Source organism: Drosophila serrata, unplaced genomic scaffold (genome assembly GCF_035046125.1).
Source record: "Drosophila serrata isolate PLE 108 unplaced genomic scaffold, ASM3504612v1 contig_382, whole genome shotgun sequence".
NCBI lineage: Eukaryota > Metazoa > Arthropoda > Insecta > Diptera > Drosophilidae > Drosophila > Drosophila serrata.
Genome location: NW_028257280.1, coordinates 9,113,472 through 9,136,913, shown reverse-complemented (window position 1 = coordinate 9,136,913; position 23,442 = coordinate 9,113,472). Strand labels below are relative to the sequence as shown.

The 23,442-nt window shown below is 39.9% G+C and overlaps 3 protein-coding genes and 5 non-coding genes across 8 annotated transcripts; 6 read left to right on the top strand and 2 right to left on the bottom strand.

Annotated features, from left to right (window-relative positions):
* Positions 1 to 1,752: 1,752 nt before the first annotated feature.
* TRNAR-ACG (transfer RNA arginine (anticodon ACG)) lies at positions 1,753 to 1,825 on the top strand. The gene has a single exon. It is a non-coding gene; the product is annotated as a tRNA-Arg (tRNA).
* Positions 1,826 to 1,996: 171 nt separating this feature from the next.
* On the top strand, positions 1,997 to 2,069 carry TRNAR-ACG (transfer RNA arginine (anticodon ACG)). The gene has a single exon. It is a non-coding gene; the product is annotated as a tRNA-Arg (tRNA).
* A 140-nt stretch (positions 2,070 to 2,209) lies between these two features.
* Positions 2,210 to 2,282, top strand: TRNAR-ACG (transfer RNA arginine (anticodon ACG)). Its single transcript has one exon. It is a non-coding gene; the product is annotated as a tRNA-Arg (tRNA).
* Positions 2,283 to 2,427: 145 nt separating this feature from the next.
* Positions 2,428 to 2,500, top strand: TRNAR-ACG (transfer RNA arginine (anticodon ACG)). The gene has a single exon. It is a non-coding gene; the product is annotated as a tRNA-Arg (tRNA).
* Positions 2,501 to 2,878: 378 nt separating this feature from the next.
* Positions 2,879 to 2,952, top strand: TRNAN-GUU (transfer RNA asparagine (anticodon GUU)). Its single transcript has one exon. It is a non-coding gene; the product is annotated as a tRNA-Asn (tRNA).
* A 13,117-nt stretch (positions 2,953 to 16,069) lies between these two features.
* On the bottom strand, positions 16,070 to 19,379 carry Arl8 (ADP-ribosylation factor-like protein 8). The gene is made up of 4 exons (XM_020953008.2): positions 19,130 to 19,379; positions 17,725 to 17,879; positions 17,495 to 17,656; positions 16,070 to 17,434 (listed from the first exon to the last, which is right to left on the bottom strand). The coding sequence occupies exons 1-4, from the start codon at positions 19,250 to 19,252 to the stop codon at positions 17,314 to 17,316; spliced, it is 561 nt and encodes a 186-aa protein (XP_020808667.1). The 5' UTR covers positions 19,253 to 19,379; the 3' UTR covers positions 16,070 to 17,313.
* Positions 19,380 to 19,499: 120 nt separating this feature from the next.
* On the top strand, positions 19,500 to 20,698 carry LOC110184449 (pre-mRNA-splicing factor ISY1 homolog). Its single transcript, XM_020952992.2, has 4 exons — positions 19,500 to 19,667; positions 19,730 to 19,752; positions 19,816 to 19,976; positions 20,035 to 20,698. The coding sequence occupies exons 1-4, from the start codon at positions 19,665 to 19,667 to the stop codon at positions 20,664 to 20,666; spliced, it is 819 nt and encodes a 272-aa protein (XP_020808651.2). The 5' UTR covers positions 19,500 to 19,664; the 3' UTR covers positions 20,667 to 20,698.
* LOC110184441 (putative ATP-dependent RNA helicase DDX43) lies at positions 20,668 to 23,323 on the bottom strand. Its single transcript, XM_020952982.2, has 4 exons — positions 22,562 to 23,323; positions 21,992 to 22,500; positions 21,300 to 21,935; positions 20,668 to 21,242 (listed from the first exon to the last, which is right to left on the bottom strand). The coding sequence occupies exons 1-4, from the start codon at positions 23,189 to 23,191 to the stop codon at positions 20,897 to 20,899; spliced, it is 2,121 nt and encodes a 706-aa protein (XP_020808641.2). The 5' UTR covers positions 23,192 to 23,323; the 3' UTR covers positions 20,668 to 20,896.
* Positions 23,324 to 23,442: the final 119 nt, after the last annotated feature.

The window sequence follows — 23,442 nt, the reverse complement described above, 5'->3', positions numbered from 1 at the left end:
GGCGACTGGGGCCCCAAAGTCCCCGAGCAAAGTCCCGAGCTTGGCCCGGTGTCGCCTACTTTTGGGATCTCGGATCGCCGGATCGCCGGATGCCTTGCTGGATGCAGTGCATGAATAATGCGCGCCCACAGCTCAATAAATTTTCACTCTTTTCGCCACAGCCCCAAACCGCAGTCCACAGTCCACAGTCCTCAGTCCCAAGATCCAAGTCTTAGTCCCAGGCAAGAATCCAACAAAAAATTCACACATCTTGTGCAAGTCCACCTCTCAGGGACTCCCCCTATCTAGAAGTGAGTTTCAGCACTTGAAAAAATTAGAGGCAAATGACCAATAGATTTCACAAGAATTTAAGCTATAAACTTAAGATTTGGAATTCAAAACTTTGGATTTATATAGCATCATTAAGTTGGGAAACTTTACTTCTCCTTTACTATCAAATATTTGGTTGAGTATCTATATTCACATAAAATATTCATTATATACTCCATTGACAAAATATATTGTAATAAATATAAGTAAAAGTTATTGCTTAATTCTTCCAGTTTCCCCATGGACTGGACTTGGACTGGTCACAGTGCCCGGCACTCGACGCCACAGCAGGGAGGAGCTGCTCCATGCCCCAGCTGGGATGATTCATATGCTCCTCGCAGAAAAATTCTCAAAAAAAAAGAAAAACAGAACTGAAATAATAAGGAGCCAGAGGAGGATGGCAGGAAAAATTGTTACGAGAACCATTTAAAGGAATTCTCTCGAGTTAGAACTGAGAGACACGATCAGGGGACAGGAATCTGGAATCAGGGACCATGGTCATGGCCAAAAAACAACAAAAAAAAATCAAGAGAGATACAGCCAAGCGAGTCATTGCATTGGGGCATTAACAGACCTTAGCAGACTGCTTGGGGTCTGCCACAACCACTTGCAGCCCCCAAAGCCTCCTCCTGATCCTCCAGATTCGCCTCCTGATCTCTTGTCCCCCCCCCCCTGCTCCGATGCAGTTGCATTTTGTGATTCCATTTCCTCTTCGCATGATTTCTCGCTGAGCTCCGGTTGTGCGCGCCCACAATTGTCGAGAGATTAGAGATGCTGTAATTCCATGGCTTGCGATGCCGATTGGCCTGGCTTACTCCTCGTTCCTTGGATTGGGGGGCAAATGCAACAGCAATAGCAACAAATGCAACATTTGCCACAGCAACAAATGCAACAGCAACTCCAACAACCCCAACACCAGCCACCACGACGACTGCAATGATGATGATGATGATGATGATGCGGTTGATTTGGGCTTATCACGTTCACGGGAGACTTTCAGACGCTGCATAGGTTTACACGAGTCACGGAGTTTGCGATATCTAGGATAGACCACTCTTGATGTTCAGGGAATATTTTTACATTCAATATTAAGATTTGCACAGTAAGTCACCCATCACTCACCTTTAGTAACCTGATCCCAAGCTATATAATAGAATAATCAGATCATCTCATAATTCCTTACCACTAACCGAGGCGATTCAATAAATAAAATAACTTGTGTGGTTTTCTCAATAGATGTCCAAACTAATTTCAATAATGGTTTTATGAGATTACCGAAATTCAATCTCTCAGCTGTCCATCAAGTAAATATTTATCGTAATTAGCATAATGATATGCAAAGTGTTCGAAAAAGACGAGCAAAAGAAACATGAATATTTCGAAGCTATTTATAGAAACTTGTTTTAGCCAATATGTTTGTTAATTTGACCAATAAAAACTAACGGTCCTGTGGCGCAATGGATAACGCGTCTGACTACGGATCAGAAGATTCCAGGTTCGACTCCTGGCAGGATCGATTTTTACTTTTTTTATAGTATTTTAGATACTTTAAATATATTATTATTCTTTTTTAAAGCAACAAAATTTGTTTTTGAATGTAAATTTGAAAATGTATTTTTTTCATAATATCTAGAATTAGTTTAAATTGTACCAAGTCCGAGGTTTGGTAAACCGTTAGTTATCCAAGGGTCCTGTGGCGCAATGGATAACGCGTCTGACTACGGATCAGAAGATTCCAGGTTCGACTCCTGGCAGGATCGAGGACAATTTCTTTTTATTTTCATCTTAATCATATTTATATTTTTAAGTATTATTAATATTATATATTTTGTAATATTTTTTGTGATTTTAATTGCAAATATTTTAATTCCGAGGGTTACTAAACTTTCAGATATCTAAGGGTCCTGTGGCGCAATGGATAACGCGTCTGACTACGGATCAGAAGATTCCAGGTTCGACTCCTGGCAGGATCGAAGTAAACAGTTTTTTTATTTCGAAATTTTCTGTCATGAAATTGTATTATTATTACCATAAGCAAGCTGTATATATTTTTAGTCTTTATATTAAAAGCAAATATATTGGTTTTTACAAAGGTTGTCACACCGATAAATTTTCATCGGTCCTGTGGCGCAATGGATAACGCGTCTGACTACGGATCAGAAGATTCCAGGTTCGACTCCTGGCAGGATCGGAGTACTTGATTTTTTTTTCCTTATTATTTATATATTTATAAATTCATAGTATTTTAAAAATTACTCAGTTTCTTAAACTTAAGCTCTCTTAAAATGTAAGCAACATCTTTATATGTAACTCATATTAATGAACTATGCATAGATTATGTTTTTTTTTGCTTAAAAGTAAAGTTTGAATTTAGCTTGTTCATTGAATATATATTTTTATTTGCTTAAATAGCATTTTTATTTATAATAATAAATAATAATAAATTTAATAGTCAGTGGAAATTTACTCGTGGCAGAACAATCTATTTATAGCTCACCGCACATTTAATATTCTCACGCTATTTACACCTCTGATATCAAGTTGAACTTTTGACACTACGAGATCATCCGCCTCCGTGGCGCAATCGGTTAGCGCGTTCGGCTGTTAACCGAAAGGTTGGTGGTTCGAGTCCACCCGGGGGCGATAGCAAAATTTTTTGTTTTACTTGTATTAATCTTAATACTAAAGGTTTTCATTTTATAATATTGTTATTTTAAATAAGTAATTAATAATTATTAAATCTTTCTTTCGTATTTCCCCAGATTACTTTCTTTTAAAACAATTTCACCGTGTAAACTCAAAACAGCTTGATGCTGAAGATCTGAGTCTTTGGTGTCTCAGTGTCTGCGTTTGCGTCTGCATCTGCGTCTAACAATGGCCACCAACTGCAGCGGGTTTAAGCCAGGTTTGAGGCTCCGTCGAGGCTTAGTTACTTAGTTAGTGCTCCAACTGGTGGGGGATCTCTGCGCTGCAGTATTCTCCAACACCGCCCAACAGTATCTATGTATGTATCCCCCTGGTGCATTGCATAAGAGGAATATTTGTGCAATTTGATTTCGCAGAATTGCGAATTCGCTGGAATGAATTCCTCCCCTCCCCCCCCAAGTCCCGAACCAACCCTTTTGGATGGCGGCTTATGCGCATTATGATTATGATGATACCTTTTGCCGCTCTTTGTTTGCTTGTGCCGTTCGCTGTTGTTACTCGTGTTGTTTTCGCCTTGTTTGCTGGTTTGTTAGCCGCTCGCCGCGATTATGCTTGAAATTCTATGCAGTTTCGCAGTCGCAGTCGGACCCCCAAAGTCATGATCTGAGGGCAACCGAGGGAAATTCTGTGGAAATGCATTTTCCTCCACTCTCAAGCAGGCAGGCGAGATCAACATGGTCCGATTGTGTTTGCAATCATTACAAACGGCCACGACCAAGAAAGCGGATCAGTTTTGATTGGTCGCCTGTGCAGTTCGAGCAATTTGTTTAGGTATTATATTCACTCTATATATTTATATCACCCCCTACTCCGACCTGGTCATGTCTTTAATTAAAAAACTGTTAAAGGAGACACTGGCCAACATTTAAAGTTACATTATTACGAAGGAATTTGGGATATATGATAGCTCAAAGAGGGTGAGTTTCATTTTTACACCCTGGTAAATTCATCAGTTAAAATAAGTTCCCATAATTTATGTAATATGTATCAAGTACAGTAGGATTATAGAATATGAAACAATGAACATTTAAGTATATTTTTGTATACAAGGTTTTTATACCCTTTCAGGGTATTATAATTTCACTAAGAAGCCTGAAACGTAGTGAAGAAGTCATTTCCGACCCTAAAAATCATATATATTCTTGATCAGCATCAACTGGCGAATCTTTCTAGATATTTCGGGTAAAAAATTATTTTTTTCAAAAATTTCAATATTTTATAAGGGGTTAAAATTGTTAAAAATTGTCTAAAAATTGAATATTTTTAAATTTTAAATTGAGTATGCAGATTTTCTAATCCACTAAAAACTATAATAGGAAAGCTTACCGAATTGAAATGTATGGCTTTTTGGCTGAGTTATGAGTTTATGAAATTTAGCTTTTTCGAAAAAATTTTCATTTAACAATAATGATAAATATTAATTCAAAGAATTCGAATATTTTAAGCCTTGTTATAACCTATTTTCGATTCGATCCTATCATTCTATTCCAAGTTTAAAGGGTAAAAAACTTTCAAGTGTTCCTTCCTTGTTTTTCTTAAAATTAAATGTACAAAACCTTTCCTAGATTCAAATTATGCCTCTTTTAAAAGTACTAACGAGACTTACTTAAGTTAAATGATTTAAACATACCATTTCCTCATTAATTTGAAAATTTAAAATGATTATTTTATGTTAAGTTAAGAAACCAGTTTAGTCAAACATTTCATAAAAAGTTTAAGCTAAGTAACAATTGTTCTTTGCAAATATCCAGTTATAGAAGTATGACTGTATTTCCATATAATTTAAATGCAGTTGTAGGACATTCAAGGTCCCTGTGCACCCACCTAGCCATCCTTTTTCCTGAGCCCCTTCTTTATAACCCATTGCAGGCGACACTTTTCGTGTGTGTGTGAGAGGAAACACGCCCCTAAAAATAAAACGAAATGAAATGGAAAACGTGGAAAGGCCGAAAACGAGAAGTGACCAGAGAACTGGACCTCGGGCAAGCTGCTAGGAAAATGAGCTGGGGCTTATCTAAATCTTCATAGTTGGCTAAGTTTTTCCTCCTTTCCAACTATTTTTCCTCCCCCTCGCGACTCTCAGTTCCCTTTCGTTTGGGTTTTAATTGCAGCCGAAACGTGAGCGAAATGTAACCAAAAAATGCAATTGTGGTAGCAACCGGGACTGCAACGTTTCCTTCTCAGCTCTCTACATTTTTTGTTGTATGTTTTTTTTTTTGGTCATTCCTTTGGCTAGTTAATCGCGCGCATTCGTGCAGCATTCCTTTTGTCCAGCAGGGACTTCCCCGCCAAAGGCCCTAATGAGGAAGGTCTCCTTTTTGGGTCCGCTCTGGCATTTGTCATCGAAACATGTAATTATGCCACTTTGCGTCAAGTTACGGGGCAAACCATTTACAAAACACCCTTCTAACGGGCCAAAAAGACCTTGAGCCCTTTAAGAATTTGTTTAGCAGCTTGCTACTGCATTCCAATGGTTTGTTTAATAGTTAAAATATTTAATTAGGAAAGGTAACATATATGATAAAGTGACAGCCTTAAAAATGATGCGTTTTACTCGATTATTTGGATACATTTAATGAACTGCTTTAAATATGAGTGTTTCAATGAACAAATTCAAAGATATTTGTATTCATTTATATATTCCTTGTAAAAGGAGTGTAATTTAAATCAAAGTCAAGGCTTTTTCTTCCTTGTTAGCTCTTAGTGCAATATCTCCGAAGTCAACCTGTATTCCCCTGACACTACACATCCTTCAAATGTTAATAACCATTATTAGCATGTTACTTAATCACACCTCCCATCTGGAAATACATGTAATTCACGTGTGAGGCATCTCTCACAGAGATCCCAGCAACATTGCACCACTTGGCAACATGTTGCCGGCCAAATGGCACTGCATAATTGTCGCCTCACGTGCAACTCGGGCATTTGAGTATTTTCAACCAGGTTTTTAGTTTTTTTTTTCGACTTTCAGCACTTTGCCACCCAAAAAGCTGTCATTCGCCAAGCAAATACACACACTCACATACACATTGCACTCGCACATGTCAATTAAGTGGGCGAGTGAACCCGAACCTGAACCGGCTCCCAAGTAAGTGACATGCGAGCTGGGCTGCAGCAAAGATCTGCAAAAAGAGAGCCAGAATGACAATGGCCTCAATTAGGCCGGTAATAAGCCATAAAACCAGTGAGTACCTTATACCATTCCCCTACGCTTTGAGACTCACGCGATGGCCGTCATTATTTTGTACATCAAATCCAGTATAACTTTACAGTTTTGCAAGTTTATGGCCGTATTTGGGATCTCCTGGTCAGACTAACTCAATTACACAGCTGAATGGCCGAAATCCAATTGCACAAAGCTCAAAAGTCCAGCAGCATAAATCCAATAAAAAAGAATAAACAACAAAATCCTTCGAATTGACGGCAAGTCCTGGCGAGTGTCCAGCTTTCGGTTTCAGCGATAAACAAACATAAAAAGTAAACGTCATTCGCATCGCTTCTTCACAGTTCAATTCTTATTTATATAGCAACAGTAAGCAAGGAAGGAAAGCTATAGCAGAAGCTATAGATATAGCCAACACCCCCGATATTCCCATAAGAAAGGGTTACAGTGGAACTTCTTCTAAAAGTTTCCCTCAAAAACTGAAACTTGATGTACTGAAAGTAGTCAAAGATATACTATATATACCATCATAATTTCATTAAAAAATTCTTCTTTTTATTTGAATATTTCTGTACAAATTTTCCCACCCAATATTAACTTTTTAAGTAATCTAAAAACATGTAAAACTCTTGCATTTTCCCAATAAAATTCATAGAATGCAGACTGTATTTGGTATGCATTCCTGCGCCTGGACAAAATTGTATTTTATTGCCAGGGATTAGATGGCAACCCTTTCGGTCGCTGCTTCTGGCCAGAGCGGGTCACTACTGATAAAGGCCAGCAGCGGTCAGGTCAAGTGGAAGGGTTCGACTTAAGAGCTAACCCGTCGGAAGGGAAAGCAATTTATTTACACGTGCCACGGTTCCTGCCCAAGGATTCCTGCGGCTTAGCCCCCATATTTGCACTGATTTGATGCGATTCTTTATGGCAGTCAATAAAGTTTTGACAACGCAAAGAATCAATTTCGTTTGTTTATGGGTAAGACCGGGTTTAAGCCACAATTAAGTAGGTTTTTTTCTGTGTGTCTAGATGTCGATGTGCCATGTAAGACGCATTTCAGCTATCGCATGGCAAACACTCATCTCTGTGGCTAATTAATGCCAACAATTAAAAGCCCATTTAGATGGCAATCGAAGTGCTAAATAATTGCGCAATATTTGCATTTAAAAATTCATAGGAAATTTTGCTCTAGCTCTCAGTCATTATTTGTTATTGATTCTGTAGGCCACAGCCTATATCTATCTGTTGGATAGCACGCACCCAAAAAGATACAAATAAATGTAGAAAACCCACCCGGTATAATGAAATCGAAAGCGAAACGAAAGCGGATCAATTGCCCAAAAGATCAATTGGCAATTGACAAAGCGATCGCTCAGTCGAGATCAGATTATATCAATTCATACCACTTCAGTTCAGTCGGATTGCATTCGCATATATACCCAGGGACCATCGAGGCGTTAAATCTGTGTACAAATTCCAAATCCAACAAATACCTATACACTAGGAGAATTCGGCTTGGTTTTACATATTATTTTAACATTATGGGAATTTTTTTCATTAAATCAATGTTTAAAAAATGCATAACTAAACCAAAAAAGCATCAATTTTGATTCGGACAGCTTTCCTATTCTTCTTTTTATAAGGTTAAAAAATCTGCATACTCTATTTAGAATTTCAAAAAAATTAAATTGTTATAAATTTTTCGACAATTTTAACGATGTAACCCCTTATAAAATTTGAAAAATTGTTGAAAAAAATTAATTTTTGCCGGACATAGCTAGATCGACTCGCCTGTTAATGCTGATCAAGAATATATATGATTTATAGGGTCGGAAATGATTCCTTCATTGGTTTTTAAGGTTCTGACTTAAATAACAAAAAACTGTCTTTTATTTTAATATTTAAAAACATTTCTTGTGGTACCCTTCAAATAATAATATTTTTCTCTATTTTAAATTAAATGTAAAGTCTTTATTAACCTCTGTTTTTTCCCCAAGTGTATATATGTTGCGGTTTCTGCCACTCAAGCGCAAAACGAGAAATTCATTAATCCGCCTAGGATTGTGGACTTTTCAGCTCCTATTTTTTTTTTCCTGTGGTTCTTCTGTTTTCCAGTTTCCAAGGGTTTGTATTTTAGGCTTGCCTTTCGGCTTAGTCCCATTGTGGGTTTAATTCAATTACCCCATGTCCAAAAAGGTTCCCATTCCCATTCCCATGCTTATTCTCACATTTGAGGCCTTGCACCTTGCACTTTCGGTTTTTCTGGGTTTAATGTTTCCTGCGTTGTCCCATTTTTTGGCGGTTCGGTTTGGTGTTTTGGGGAATACAAATATACTCGGCACGCGCTGCATTTTTACTGCTTCATTCTGGCCGCAGGTTGTCCAGGCAGGTGCAATTCCCTTCGAGTCGAATTCGAAGGCCCTAAGAAATGTGTAATTCATGTTTCCGCCGACATCGAACATCTCAAAGTAGGTAGAGGGGAGCCTGCAGGGTGCATTTAAAGGAAGATTTTAATTGTGTGTTTATTCTTATTATCCTGTCGGAAATTAATTCTATTTGGAAAGGAGAAGAAACTTATGCTATTTTTTCAATAATATGTAGGGAGTAATATATAATACACAATTTATAGAAAGTAGGAGAATGTAATAAATATAAATGTTCTATATGATCTTGCTTTCATTCAAACTATAATTAGCAGATTACATTTCTAGCATTAATTTGATGTGTTTCAAGATATATATCATCGATATATTACACTATATGCAAGGTTATCTGAATTTTGATCTCAAAAATAAATATTAGATAATACAAATCTTATTTAATTCATTATATTCACATTGAATGTAATATTTTTTAATGGATTTGAGCTCGAAATTAATTAATAGATATTAGATAATAAAATTCGTATTTCGTATTCGTATTATATTCCCATTAAATGTAATAATTTTAAATGGATTTAAGCTCCAAATTATTCTTCTATTAATTATCAATAGGATTACCTATCCCTAATCCCTAACTCTTATGATATGGATGCCATAACTCCTTGCGGATACTCCACAGACGGGAGCGGATATGCTTAGCCAGCCCTAGACTTGGCCAGAAAGTCGGCCGCTGATTGGCCAAAAGGCGGAGCCAGAGCCACAAGACCAAAAGCAAGTTGTGCGCATAAATTATGGCATTAAGCTAGCGTCTGGGATTGGTGCATCTGTAAGTGGCGGCAGGCGATTCCGGATTCCGATTCCAGTTGCACCAGCGGAGTAGCCTCCGCAGCCTCCACACGCAAGGCGAGGCCAAGCAGGTTTTTTTTTCTCCTCCATCCTGTTTGGGTTATTGGCTTAGGCCTTTGGGCCACGAAACTGTTCCCAGCCAGCGCTCAAATTAGTTGGTCCAAAGTCAAAGGCTGAATCCGAATCCGAATCCGAATCCGAGAGATTCGAAGCTGCGGCCTGACATGTTTATTACGAAACGCCGGGGAGACATAAATCGGAGGAGCCTTTCGTCAGTGCAAATTCAATTAAAGTTGACATTTTCCACTGAACTTAATGCAGATTGCCAGTTTGCCAATTGCCAATTGCAAATTGCCGGCCCATGACAAACGTCAAGGCGTCAATCAGCCGGCATCAGGATATTTATGGGCAAATGCATTATTTATCTAGCTGCTGCTCCTTCTCGGCTAGCTAGCTAGCAAGCTGACTTGGCTGGTTGAAATTTATTATATTTTATAGTGTAACAAATGGTTAAAGCCAGCCGACCACCCGATCGCTCCTCGTACGTGAGTCCCAAGGAGTTTCGCCTGCAAATCGAAGAGTTTGTCTGAGGGCATTCAACTCTTTTAGCTCTGCATCGAAAACGGCGATAACGAAAGCAATTTGTTAACCGCCTGGCCAGCTAAGGGAAAGGAAATCCCACCAAAGTATGTGAAAATATTAACAACATTTTGGAACAAGTCAAAAAGATAACCGCCAGGCAGCGACAATTGGTTGCTCTGTCTTTTTAGAAATGAAATGAGGGACTAAGTAATGGTTTAATTAGTACACATAAATAAATAAATATAATATATTTTTAATAATAATGTAAGTATTTATAAAGCTTAATTTAACTATGTAGTAATCATTTGTATTCATAGGTAGAAACTCTTAAAATAATAAGGGAAATATTTCTTTAAACAAATATACATATATTACAAGTGTTTGTGTTATAAATTATATTGTATTTAACTATATAAAAACTTCTCTCATTTTTCCAGTATTTTTAAATTTATTTTCTTAAAATAATAATAATGGTTATTTATAGTTTACTTGTGTACAGCAAATTATATTATTTTTCATCTAACCATATCTCTTTTTATACCTTTGCAAAAAGGTATTATAATTTTATTCTGAAGTTTAAAAGTATGTGAAAAGGTCATTTGCGATCCTATAAATCCTATATATTCTTGATCAGCATCAACAGGCGAATATTTCTAGCTATGTCCCGGAACAATTTATTTTCTTCAAAAATTCAAAATTTTATAAGGGGTTACATCGTTAAAATTGTCAAAAATTGACAAAAATTTTAAAATTTCTTCAAAATTTAAATTAAGTATGCAGATTTGTTAGCCTAACAAAAACTTACATAAGAAATCTTTCCGATTTCAAATTAATAATTTTTTTGGCTGAGCTATGAGTTTTTAACTATGATTTGTTCAACAAATTGTCATATAAAAATATCGATAAATATAGATATATTGAAATAAAGCGAATATTTGAAGCTTAGTTATGATTTCCGATTAGATCCTATACCTGAATTGCAAACTAAAGGGGAATATAAACATTTGCTTCCCAAAAATTGTTCATTTTCTCGTTGTTTTACTTTCCATCCCCAAAAATCCTTCATCATAATTCCATAATACCCCCGAAATAATAATTGTTAGGGTATGGAGAATGTAAAATGCTAAAAACATTAAAGTAGCCTAAAGCAGCTTGATTAATTTTATGAGCGATCAGCCGTTAAGTTCAGCGCACATGAAATTCGCGATATTAATCTAGCATTAAGCATACGCCCCGTTAACGTTAACGTGCGCTTGCTTATAAGTTATAACCCTACCTCCAAATAAGCCGTGACCAAAGCCGCTGCCATTCCCAAAAGGTAAATACTCATTAGTGAAATTTCTTATCAAAAATGTTGTTGTTATTTTATATACATTTATATATATATATATATATATATGTATATCTGCCGCTCTTAAAGCTGGCGGCGTTTTGCGAGTTGATCTTGATGCAATTAATAAACGGCGTTGGCCATGCATTTTATGGCTCTGGATATCCGGAAGCGGGCAATAAAGGGTTCGAAATCGGGATCGGGGCCAGATCGCGATTATGAGCACAAGTTAACCCCCAAAACAAAACCGCAGTTGAATCGATCTCAGACCACCAGCACTCCTGGGGCAATTGCCAATTGCATTCATCAACATGACAGCTACTCGTCCGAGTCGAAATCGAAGTCGGAGTTCTCCCATCCCTTTGCTCCTGCTCCTCCTCAGTACTGTTGCTGGTAAATTGACAGCCGCCGCTGCTCAATTTGAATGCAAACCACAAAATTGGATAATTTCCCAGTGACAATCCAGCAGCGGGTCCTGTCCTGTCCTGGTCGCAGCTCTTTACCCTGATATATGCGCCCAGCGAAAAGTTTCCCAGGAGCGGAACACTTGCCGCTGGTGACCCCACAGAGTGCTCCACTCCATCCATGGCAAGTCGAATACAAAAAGACAATGGGCAAAGGCTCTGGCTCTCGGGTCTCGTATGCAAAATAAATTTCACTTCCGAAACTGAATCTCAAAAACAGGGGCCGAATGCGAATGCCAATGCAAAGAGTCCTGCTTCCAGCCGGTTGTTTCATGGCTTGTTTTACATATGTCCGCACCTAAGCAGAAGACACAAGACCACGAAGGCGGATGGAGCAGCTCACCCACAGCCATATCCAGCACAGGGAGAAAAAACAGACTTGTAGAGAAATTAGCAAGTATTTTCCATATTAATTAGTAATGCAAAACATAAAGCAAAGCATCAAAGAAACATTGATATGTTTGTTTATATTTTCCTTTATAAATAACATGTATCAATACTATTTCTGATTTATTTCTCCCTGTGCAGCATCATCTTCAAGCCCTCTCTGGGGGACACTCGACAATGGGCCAAATGGCTGCCTGGAAAAGGCAAAATTCAGGCTACTCGTAAATCCACATCGATTGCTTCGCCAGAAATCCATACTGAATTGATTGCATTTGGGGCAGGATCCATGCTCCTGGAATAAGGGGAGGGGTTTATGTGGAGGTGAGGGTGGTGGTCCCTGCTCAAAACGTTGCAATTAATTTTTGCACAATGCTCTTTGTGCTATTTAGTTCTCGATTTTGCAGCATTATGGCAGCCCGACTCTGACTCTCCGGTTGCCTGGCTTAATTGCCCCCGAAAAAGATCGCTGACAAAGAGTTGGAGTCCCAAACCCCAACCCTAACCCCAAAACAGTAGCTCTCCAGAGGACAAAAAAAATCTATATATATATATTTAAGCAGAGGACACAGAGGGACTCCTTTTGGGTTCTTGAGTTTATTTTGTGGCTGCTTTTTGGGGCCTTTGATTTGCATATATTTTGGTTTTAATTAGTTAACAAGCTGCTTTCGTTTGTTGCGATTGCATGTTGAACCACGACGCGTATCGTAGATGCTGCAGGTATCGCCCTCTTGCCACCTCCTTACCAGGCATTGCATGCATAAGGAGCGGAGCACTCCTCCGGACAAAACAGCAAAACAGCAAACGTATAAAATCAAACACGATTTTTAGCAGTTTTCAATTCCCGGAAATCTTGTACGATATGTAGCACCATACAACTGTGGATTGTGCTGATTGTTGCTGCTGCTGCTGTGGCTGCTACGGCTGCCGTTTCTGGTCAGCCTTTTGCACTATCCATGGCCCAAAGAGTCTTGGCCTGGCTTCGATACGATTCCGATTCCGATTCGCCAGTATCGTGCAAATGTTTCATTATTTAACTGATTTTAGTTGGCCAGCCAGCGACAACAACAACGACGACGACGGGCCTATAACAGCTGGGCCAACGCAAAGGAAGGAAGAAGGAGCGTTATGGCAGAGTTTCCCCGACTATGTGATACCTGATATTTTAGACATATAATATATTGCAAGCCTGACAAGCGTTTCCTGTGGGAATTTCCTTAATTTACCTTTAAAAACTCTTTGAAAATTATAAAATACAAATATATTCAGCTTAAGAAATAGTCTCTTTAAATATACATTAAATAAAAAGGATGATGTACCTCAAATAAAATAGTACTGCATTTTATAGTCTAACCAAAACTCCAAAATTAACTCTTAAATTAATATTTTTATGAGTAATCTATATAAAGTATATTTTCTTGTAGGTCACACTTCCCCACAAACCCTATATACCCTTTCTCTATACCATCCAATCGATCCTCGAGCAACTTCAAGTTCAGGAATACCAACGAAAATTCCAAGATGTTGTCATCAATTAAGCTGCCTCGTATGCAAGTGGAGAGCTCTGTTCACACCTGAGAGGACTTTATTAGGCCGGGCCAAAAATGAATGCGTAAATTATGGTCTAGGTACGAAAGCAAATGGCGCTGGCCAATAAAATGCCAGATAAATCAAGACGAAGGTGAAAATCAGCAGTTGGCGAGCGGAGTTTAGCGAATTCAGCAGAAATGAGCAGACGAGGGAGACTTATTTGCATTCGCCCTGTTGTCAGCCAAGTTGTTGTCGTCTCCAGTCCTCCTCCTCCTCCTCCTGCTCCACCTCCACCATGTCTTGGCATCCTGCTACTGACAGTCTGCTGGAAAATAAAGCAAAATAAGAGTCAAACATGAAAACTGTTGCCCACGAGTCTGGCGAGTACGCGGTAGAGCATCCAGACCAGACCAGACCAGACCACCTTTTGTTTCCATCTTGTTAAGGCCTGAACTTTATGCCAGAGCTCTGGAGTAACTAGTCGTTGTTCACTTCTTCTCCAGCTCTTTTTGGGGGGTTATTGTTTCTGGCCAGGGGTCTCTGATGGCACAGTTCCAGGAACTTTTCAGGTGGCACAGCATGTTCGGGCCAGACACACTTTTGGTGGCCTCGTGCACAAGGCATTGTGGGGGCCTTCAATTAAAATATATTTAAGAACAATTTGGTTAGAAAGGGATGCAGAACGGTTAAGGAGAAAGATAGTACTCTTGCAATTGTTATTTTTTATAATAAATATAAATTAATCCAATTATATATTTCCTATTAAGTTTCTATCTCTTGATCTCTTGAACCCAACCCTCAGAAAGATTATAATCCCTAATTTAATAAGTCATCTCTAATACATAAATTAAGTTTTTCTGCGTAAATTTATGGTCAACACCCCGCCTAGTTATTTTTTTGTTAATGTGATTTACTCATTCTTTTCATCATTTTTTGTTTTGCTTATTTTTTTTTTTGCATTTGTTGACGGCTTTTCATCAAAGGAGTCACGCTGAGGGCAACGGTGGCGCATACAAATGAATGGATCTGTCTGCGAAAATAAATATATAAAAAAAAAACAGCTACAACAAATTTTAATGTTTGGGCATGTTTTATATGTCATTATATAATCAGCACAAGTCGCACAAATCGCTAAAAATTAAGCAGAAAGAACTAAGCTTCATACGCCGCTCTTCGCATGTATTTTACACTAAAAAACAGTGTGACGCATGAAAATAAAAAGGTTTTAACTAAAGTTTTTGGTAAAAAAAAAAGAAAATTTAAAAACATCTTTGAATAAAGTTTTCTAGTAAATAATCGAGTAATAATTGTCTTTTTTATAAAAAAGTTACTCCTAAATGCTAAAATCAATGCAATTCCAATTCAGACTAATTATAAATAATAATTAATTACCATAAGAGACTGGCAATAAGATTAAATATCGTTGACAGTCTGTCATTAGATAAAATCGGTTTTGCATTGAAGGCCAATCAACGAATCAGCAAATAAATAAATAATTAATCTGGAAATTGACGTAAATCGGTTTTCTTGTTATACACTTACCTTTGGTGTTTTTTTTTTGTTTTAAGGCTATGAAACGCACTGTTGAGTTGTCTTTAAGCTCTTTTATACGACATCTAAGCAAGGGGCATATGCGTAATGTTCGTAAATGTTTTCAGCTTGTTTGAAGTTTGTTTATAGTTTTTGTATGAAAATTTACGAGCACGTCGTCGTTAGCCGCATTTTGTTGTTGTTCAGTCTTCTTTTTTCGTTTTTTGGAGATTCGCCTCGAGTTATGGCCAAATGTTTTGGCTTGTGGCAAATGGCCGCGAAGAGAGATGCTTATCGCGGGCACTGTTAATACCCCGCATTTAAAAGTGTAATTAACGCAATTTGAAATATGAGGCGAGAGCAACCAAAAAAAAAAAAAACACACACACACACAAAAAAAAACAAAAGACTTAGGCAACAAACTTACCTGAGGATGAGGACTTCAATTTGGTTACGAAAAGGAAGCAGGAAGCCCGGACATGGGACATGAGAGTATTTGATCGTGACTCACACACGACTCGTGCTTGACACGTATTCCTGGAAGGCAAAAAAAGAAGAAGACCCCCCTCCCTACCCACCCCCCTCAATGGCAGGTGCTATCCTCCGGTAGCAATGCCTTGATTCTGCACACAGAATTCCTAATTAGCCCAAGGGCCCTACGCTTCCCGATTTATGCGTTCTTAGGGCTGTCTGCATCTATCAATTGTTAACCTGCTCCGAGTGTGCATTTGGGTGGCCAATGGCCAGGCACTTGGCCTGCCTCTATAAATTACATTCGAACAAGTGTTTGGAATATTTGATGCTCGCACTCACTCGTAATTTATGAGATGCACTTTGAGGGTTTTGTAATGTTTTTATAATTTGTCTTTATTGGTTTTTCATTTATTATTTTTTTCGTTTTCTCGCTGTTTTGTTTGTATGCCTGGCTCGTTTTCCATTTCATTTTTTTTCTTATTTTTTGGTTATTGTAGTTTATAATTTGCATTGCTGTTTCATATTATAAATTATCATAATTAACTAGGTGAATGTTAATGAGTTGGCGCGAAGCGGCGTGACAAGGCTTAAGGATCTCAATTGTGGCGTTTTTTTGGTTTTTGGGAGAACAACTCAACAATCTCTTTTGCATATTTTACAATCAATCAATCGGAATTTCTTTAACTATGGCTTTCGCTGCTTAATTGATTTTACATTCATATAGTTGTATATAATATTTATATTTATAGTTTAAAACGTTTTTAATAGCTTTATCTGTTTTTCGTTCGCAATTTTTCGCATTTTCAGTTTTCGCTAAGCAAAAAATTTCAATTTAAATTAAATCATCAGCATGTAAGCGAAATGTAAATTATATATTGTATATAAAAATGATAAAAATAATATTTATATATATATATATATGTAATAATCACACCAATAAACACTAAACATAAGACTAACTAAACGTGGACACGGCAACAGATTTGTAGAGTCAAAAGCGAAAGACTTCCATTGGAGATACTTGGTCGATCATCGGCGTTGAATAATAACGTACTAAATACACACGCTCTTGTTTGCTGGGTTCTGTGTGTGTGTGTGTGTAGTGTGTGTTTTGTGTAGTGTGTGTTGTGGGTGTGTGTGTGTGTGTGTTTGTGTAGTGTGTGTTGTGGGTGTGTGTGGTAGTGGGGACATAGATTAACTAACAAAACTTACAACGTACACAGAATTCATTTAAGCATCTTGCATTTGTGAGTCTACAAATTCGAGACAATCGAGCACCCAAAACTTTGCACTGCGAAATTACACATAAACATACAAACAGACATACGTACAAACAGATCATTATCAAGGCATATACATAGTTATTTCTCGCTGTGTTTTCTAGTTGTCTTTCTCAGTTCCCCTTTTGCACTTGGAAACATTCACTCTCAACCGATCTACCCCAAATAGTTGGCTTATTGCTGGCTTTGCTCATTGTTCATCACTCTGCAAATTATTATTAGTATATATGTGTATATATATAGTTGTTCTGTGTGAGATATAGTGCCTAAGTGTGTGTGTTTTGTGTGTTGTGTGTGTGTAGAGGGTAGGGAGGTTGTGTGTGTTCGTTATCTAACGACTTTGGCTTTTCGAATGTTGAATTAACCACTGCAGCGTTATGTCAATGTTGTCCTTCTCCTTACACGAAATACTATAACAGCAGATTTCACGGTCCTGTATGCTCGCAAGATTCCTGGAAATAAAAGTCAAGCCATTAGTTTGGATTCAAATTTTTGGAGTTAGGAATACTTACATGCGTTCGATGAGCCCAGTTTCATCGAGGGCCCCTGGAAGATCACGTTTGTTGCCCAATACGAGCACTGGAATGCCGGCTAGCTGAGGCTTGTCCAACAGCGAGTGCAGCTCATTCCTCGAGGCTTCCAATTTATCCAGATCGGCTGCATCCACCATGTAGCTAAAAGAAAATCATGTACAGCATTAATTGGTCTCTCATTGTGGCCTCATTTATATATAATGGCTTACACAATCGCATTAACACCGCGACAATAGCGCTCCCACATGGAGCGGAATCGAGGCTGGCCGCCAATGTCCCACACCTTGATCGTCACATTGCCCCTGGTGATTTTTCGCATATTGAAGCCAACTGTGGGTATCATGTCCTCGGCAAATTGGCCAGACTGGAAAGGTAAAAGCGGAGATTAATATGGAATAAGTTAGGAAATTTAAATAAACCTGTTTGGAGGTTTCTTTTTAAATTTAAGCGGGTAATTTCCTATGAAATTCAATTTCTTGGGGCCTTTACATAACAGCCCAAAAGTATGCAGTAAAAGGGACCAGTCCTGTATGTAAAATTTGTGTAAAATGTTTCATGAAATCGTTATTTTACTTTATAAAAGAACTTGATATTAATTTTAATATTAACAAGAAAACAGCTGTTAGCAAAAGAAGTTTAAAACTTGGACGGATCTTTAAGTTCCACAACTACAACCTCAGATAAACAATCTATAGAAGCAATTATTTTAAGCCAAGCTAAGAATAGTTCAAAAGTTTTGAATCAAAACTGATCAACTAACCAATTCTAGGAATGAAAGTAAATACCCTTACTCAAATATTAGTTCACTCATTCACAGTAATCATAAAATCCAAAACAAACTGAGGATTACTAACAGTTTGTTCGGCTCACAAAGGAAGCACGGCAATGATAAGCGGGGGAATAATTTCCAATTGCAGAGCACTTGAATAAACAAAATTTCCTCGCTTAATCCCCTTGCATGTGGGCACATTTAAATACAATTCGGTTTTAAATGGCGGGCGGCAGCTCCCATGAGTCATAAGTCAGGCGGCGACAGCTGACGGACCGACTCCTCCTCCTCCAGCTGCTGCTGCTCCTCCAGCAGGCTAACCGCAGCATTAGACTTCGATTTCTAAGCTGGAAGCTACGGATCGCGACTTTATCAGCGTGCAGAAATGTGTGACAACTGGAGGAGGAGATTCAAAGGTTTCTATAGGGGGGGATTCACAGAGGTCGTTTTGCTGATAATGGCGTCATTGTTCGGAACATGCGTGGTTTTATTATTGATTGCCCAGTCGCAGGAACAGTAAACTTTGCCACTAAAACAAAAATCGGTTAGCACAGCGTTAATTATTGATACATTGAAAGAAAACAGATAAGAAAACAACAAAGGAAAGTCCGTAAAAGCAAGGTGTCTCCTAGGAGCCTCCCAACCAAAACAATGACAATATCATATCGCCTTTCTCAGCTAAGGGTTTAGTATTACTTTTTACTGACTTTTAGTCATATTCCCCCGGCTTTCACTCACCCCACCGCCTCCGCCTCACCGCCCTGCCCCTAGCAAAACCACCCTCTCACCCATACACTTGTAGCAAAAATTCGCACGCACACACACACTCATGGAGAAGTACTCACTGCAATAACATTGACGAACGTCGTTTTGCCCGAGAACTGCAGTCCCACTAGCGTCAGCTCCATCTCCTCTTTCCAGAAGATGCTCTTGAACCAGTCGAGGATCCTGTTGATGAGGGCCAACATCCTGGAGTTTGGGCTTTGCTTAATTTGCGAAAAAAAAACGTTTAAAACGAGCGATAAATGGCGTTGCCGTGAAAAAACAACTGATTAGTGTGGCCCTATTAGAGTAGCTGAAAATTACCCTAACTTTGCAGAAAAATTCTCAACTGGTCACACTTGAATTAATCGGAACGTAATCAAACTACGTAAGTAAGAAAAAAATCTTATTTTATGATGTTAAGTGAATAAAAATGAAATACTTTGATAAAAGGGGAATAAAATATTTGCGTGACACGGCTGAAGACTTTCTATCAATAGCAAAACAATAAAAGTTAAAAATATCGATATATTGATATATGCACGGTTTTCATGTGGTATCACTATATATTTCTTTCGTTGTGACTGGCTGCCTTGGAAGAAGAAGAAAATAAACAAAATGGTAAGTGTGCTGAATTTTTTACTAAATTATATTAAAAATGTCTACAATTTATGCAATTTCAGGCGCGCAATGCAGAGAAGGCAATGTAAGTAGCTCAGAGACCCACAAAAATATAAACATTCAAGTACTAATTTTTTGCTATCGCCAGGACAACATTGGCACGTTGGCGGGCGGCCAAGGAAGTGGAATCCGGCGAAAAGGAACGCCGGCCGTATTTGGCCTCTGAATGCCACGATCTGCCAAGATGCGAAAAGTTCCGCCTAGAGATTATCCGTGAAATATCGAAGAAAGTGGCCCAGATACAAAATGGTACGTACCTGGCGTATACTTTCCTAAAAAATCCATATTAATGCTCGTCATTCCACAGCTGGGTTGGGTGAATTCCGCATACGAGATCTCAATGATGAAATCAACAAGCTGCTGCGTGAGAAGCGACATTGGGAGAACCAAATCTCATCCCTTGGCGGTCCCCACTACAGACGCTATGGCCCCAAAATGTTCGATGCCGAAGGTCGGGAAGTCCCGGGCAACAGAGGCTACAAATACTTCGGTGCCGCCAAGGATTTGCCTGGCGTTCGGGAGCTGTTTGAGCAGGATCCTCCTCCTCCGCCTAGGAAATCACGAGCCGAGCTAATGAAAGATATTGATGCCGAGTACTATGGTTATCGAGACGACGAAGACGGTGTACTTATTCCCTTGGAGGAACGCATCGAACGGGCAGCTATCCTGAAAGCTGTGCAAGAGTGGCGCGAAAAAATGGCCAGGGATGGTCGTATCATCGATGATGAAGAGGAGGATGAGATATACCCCTTGTCGGGACCTGCTCGCGAAGCTGCCGAGGATGCCAAGGCCCGAGCAGCTGTGGAAGATCCGCACGGCCTGCTGGCCCCCAAATTCACCGCCCACGTGCCTGTGCCCACACAGCAGGATGTCCAGGAAGCGCTCCTTCGCAAACGAAAGCAAGAACTACTGGAGAAATATGGCGGCGGGGACAACTGAATTCCAATAAACATAATTTTTTTAATTTGAAATGCGACTTCGACTTGTTCATTCAGCTAACAAACTTTCAAGTATTAATGAACACTTAAATAATTATTGAAATTAATAATAACCAAAATGTTATGAAAAAATCTACCTTTTAGGTAGCAACACCTTTGAATTAACAAATTTCAAGGCACTTCAATGCGCTGTGTCTCTTACAAGCTACAAAAATGCATCGATAAATGCAATTAGAAGTCGAATCGATCAAAGTTGCGGCCTCCTCCACCGTCACGTCTACCACCGCCGCCACCGCCATAGCCACGGGCGCCGCCTCTTCCTCCGCCTCCAAAACTGCCGCCACCTTCGGCAGCTCGTTTGTCCTTCATGGCCTTGTAGCGCCTGGCCATGTTGTGCAACTCGTCCGGCACCTCTTGATTCGCCTCCTTAAGGATTTCTATCAGCTCCTTGGCCATGGCCCAGTCCTCGCGGGTTAAAAAGCTAATGGAGGTGCCTTTCCTGCCGGCGCGGCCGGTGCGTCCAACGCGATGAACATACTCCTCGATGTTGCGCGGAAAATCGTAGTTGATGACATGACTAGTAGGAGAAAGAATTGAGGTATAAGAAAGTCTCTAGGCTATCTCACAGACTTACCTGATGTCCTCGATGTCCAGACCACGCGAAGCCACATCTGTGGCTACCAGAATGTGCACAACACCCGACTTGATGTCTGCTATGGCCTGCTCGCGATCGCTCTGCTCTCGATTGCCGTGAATGCACTGTGTCCCGAATCCATCCAGCGTCAGGTCACTGGACAGATCGTCGGCGCGTGACTTGCGCCCACAGAATATTATGATTTTGTCTGTCTCGGTCATTTGCCGGACGAACGATTTGATTGTTTTAAATTTGTCCTGATCGTCCTCCAGTAATTCGATCACCTGCCTCACCGAGTGTGTGGCCGCTAGATCAAGCGACCCAACACACACCTGAATGGGATTTCTCATGTAGCTTTGCGCCATGCGTCGCACTCCCGGCGGCCAGGTAGCCGAGGTCATAATAGTCTGGCGATCGGGACGTATGTCCAGCATTACTTTGCGGATCTGCGGTTCGAAACCCATGTCCAGCATGCGATCTGCCTCGTCGAGTACCAAATAGGTGATGCTGGTTACATCGATCACGTTGGCCTGAACCAGATCATTGAGCCGTCCTGGTGTGCAGATGATGATCTCGGCACCGCGCTCCACATCGGATATCTGCATACGACGATCACCACCGCCATACACACAAACCCTGAAAGTAAATAAAAAGTAAGAGAGGTATTTGCTTCTTTTCAAATAACAACTCACGCTCTCATGTTGCGGAAGGAGTACTTATTCACCTCCATTTCGATCTGAAGGGCCAACTCGCGTGTGGGGGCCAACACCAAGACATTGGGTCCACCCCTTGATCCCCTGGGAATGCTTTGGTATTCGGTGTGAATCATTCCCGGCAGCAAGAAGGCTAGCGTCTTGCCTGTTCCTGTTTGGGCAATGCCGATCATATCGTGACCCTTGAGGAGTATGGGCCATGCTTGCGACTGAATGGGCGAGGGCTTCTCAAAGCCCTGCTTCTGGATCTCACCTAGGAGATCCGGATATTCGGCAAAGCATTGATCGAAAGACCACACCGGATTGGGAATGGGTTCAACAGTTTCACCCTCCTTTGGTTCGAAAACGTGCGCCACAGTGATATTATTGTTTTCGGCGCGAATGCGCTTGATCTCGGATTCGGACAGATTGGCCACCTCAGGTGCCTCCTTGTAGAAGTTCTTCGTCAGCGGTGGCAACTTGGCCCAGCGAGCCGCAGATGCTTCTTCCTGTAAGATGTTTAGAATTAATTTCAAGTTTACGAGCATCCTTAAAACGAATTCTAATTACCGAAGCTCGGTTAATAGCAGCCCAATCGATAGTACCCGTGAGATCGCCATTCGCATCATCGTTTCTCGGCGGGGGATTGAAATTGTAGTTTCCCTTGGGTGTATCATAGCTGCCTCTGCCACCGCCGCCTCTCTCTCGATTTCCGCCGTAGTTATTGTCCCGGTCGCGTCCATTGAAAGAGTCGGAGCTGGTCATTTTGCGAACATAGTCTATGGCATTGCTGACGTCCTCCTTGCTGTTTCCCGAGATCTTTACAAGCTGCTCGCTCTTGTCAACATGAACGCGAACATTGAAGTCATCCTGGATACGGTTGATCGTCGATCCTCCTCTGCCGATTACCCTTCCCACCATATTCGTGGAAACGCTAATTGATTCGCAGAACTTTCCGCCACTGCGATCGGAACGGCCTCCGTTGCCTCCGTAGCTATCACGACGTCCTTTTCCATAATCATCTTGATTCTCACGTCCTCTTCCACCGTAATCATCACGGTTCTTGCGTCTTCCTCCACCGTAATCATCATGGTTCTCGCGCTTTCTGAAGCTGCGCTCGTATTTCTCGTTTAACGTCGAGTAGATCTGGACAGGAGCTGGCTCCACGTAATTTGGATCGTCCCAATCTAGCTCAGACATTGCGCAGCGTTCTTTTTTTTGTCAAGAAAAAACAAAACCAAACACGTGAAAAATGCAGACTCCGCAAAATGATTTCAAACGGTAAAATTCCCTTGCGTGTGTTGGTATTGGTGACGCAAAAAGAAGCCACTCAGCGAAAATATCTCACGAACTAAGAATAGCTACAAATCACCAAATTAATTTTATGGCTTCAATATTTAAATAATATTTAACATACTTTGAATATTTATTTAGCCCATTTTTCTGGCAGA

What these genes read in the sequence shown, in the direction of transcription:
- LOC110184449 (XM_020952992.2), top strand. An exon ending in CGCAATGCAGAGAAGGCAAT is followed by an intron (nt 19,753 to 19,815) that starts GTAAGTAGCTCA and finishes TGCTATCGCCAG; the next exon opens with GACAACATTGGCACGTTGGC. An exon ending in AGTGGCCCAGATACAAAATG is followed by an intron (nt 19,977 to 20,034) that starts GTACGTACCTGG and finishes GTCATTCCACAG; the next exon opens with CTGGGTTGGGTGAATTCCGC.
- LOC110184441 (XM_020952982.2), bottom strand. Translation starts at nt 23,191, where the DNA reads ATGTCTGAGCTAGATTGGGACGATCCAAATTACGTGGAGCCAGCTCCT. An exon ending in CTGCTATTAACCGAGCTTCG is followed by an intron (nt 22,501 to 22,561) that starts GTAATTAGAATT and finishes AACATCTTACAG; the next exon opens with GAAGAAGCATCTGCGGCTCG. An exon ending in TCCTTCCGCAACATGAGAGC is followed by an intron (nt 21,936 to 21,991) that starts GTGAGTTGTTAT and finishes ATTTACTTTCAG; the next exon opens with GGTTTGTGTGTATGGCGGTG.
- Arl8 (XM_020953008.2), bottom strand. Translation starts at nt 19,252, where the DNA reads ATGTTGGCCCTCATCAACAGGATCCTCGACTGGTTCAAGAGCATCTTC. An exon ending in CGTTCGTCAATGTTATTGCA is followed by an intron (nt 17,880 to 19,129) that starts GTGAGTACTTCT and finishes TTACCTTTCCAG; the next exon opens with TCTGGCCAATTTGCCGAGGA. An exon ending in CGCGGTGTTAATGCGATTGT is followed by an intron (nt 17,657 to 17,724) that starts GTAAGCCATTAT and finishes ATTTTCTTTTAG; the next exon opens with CTACATGGTGGATGCAGCCG.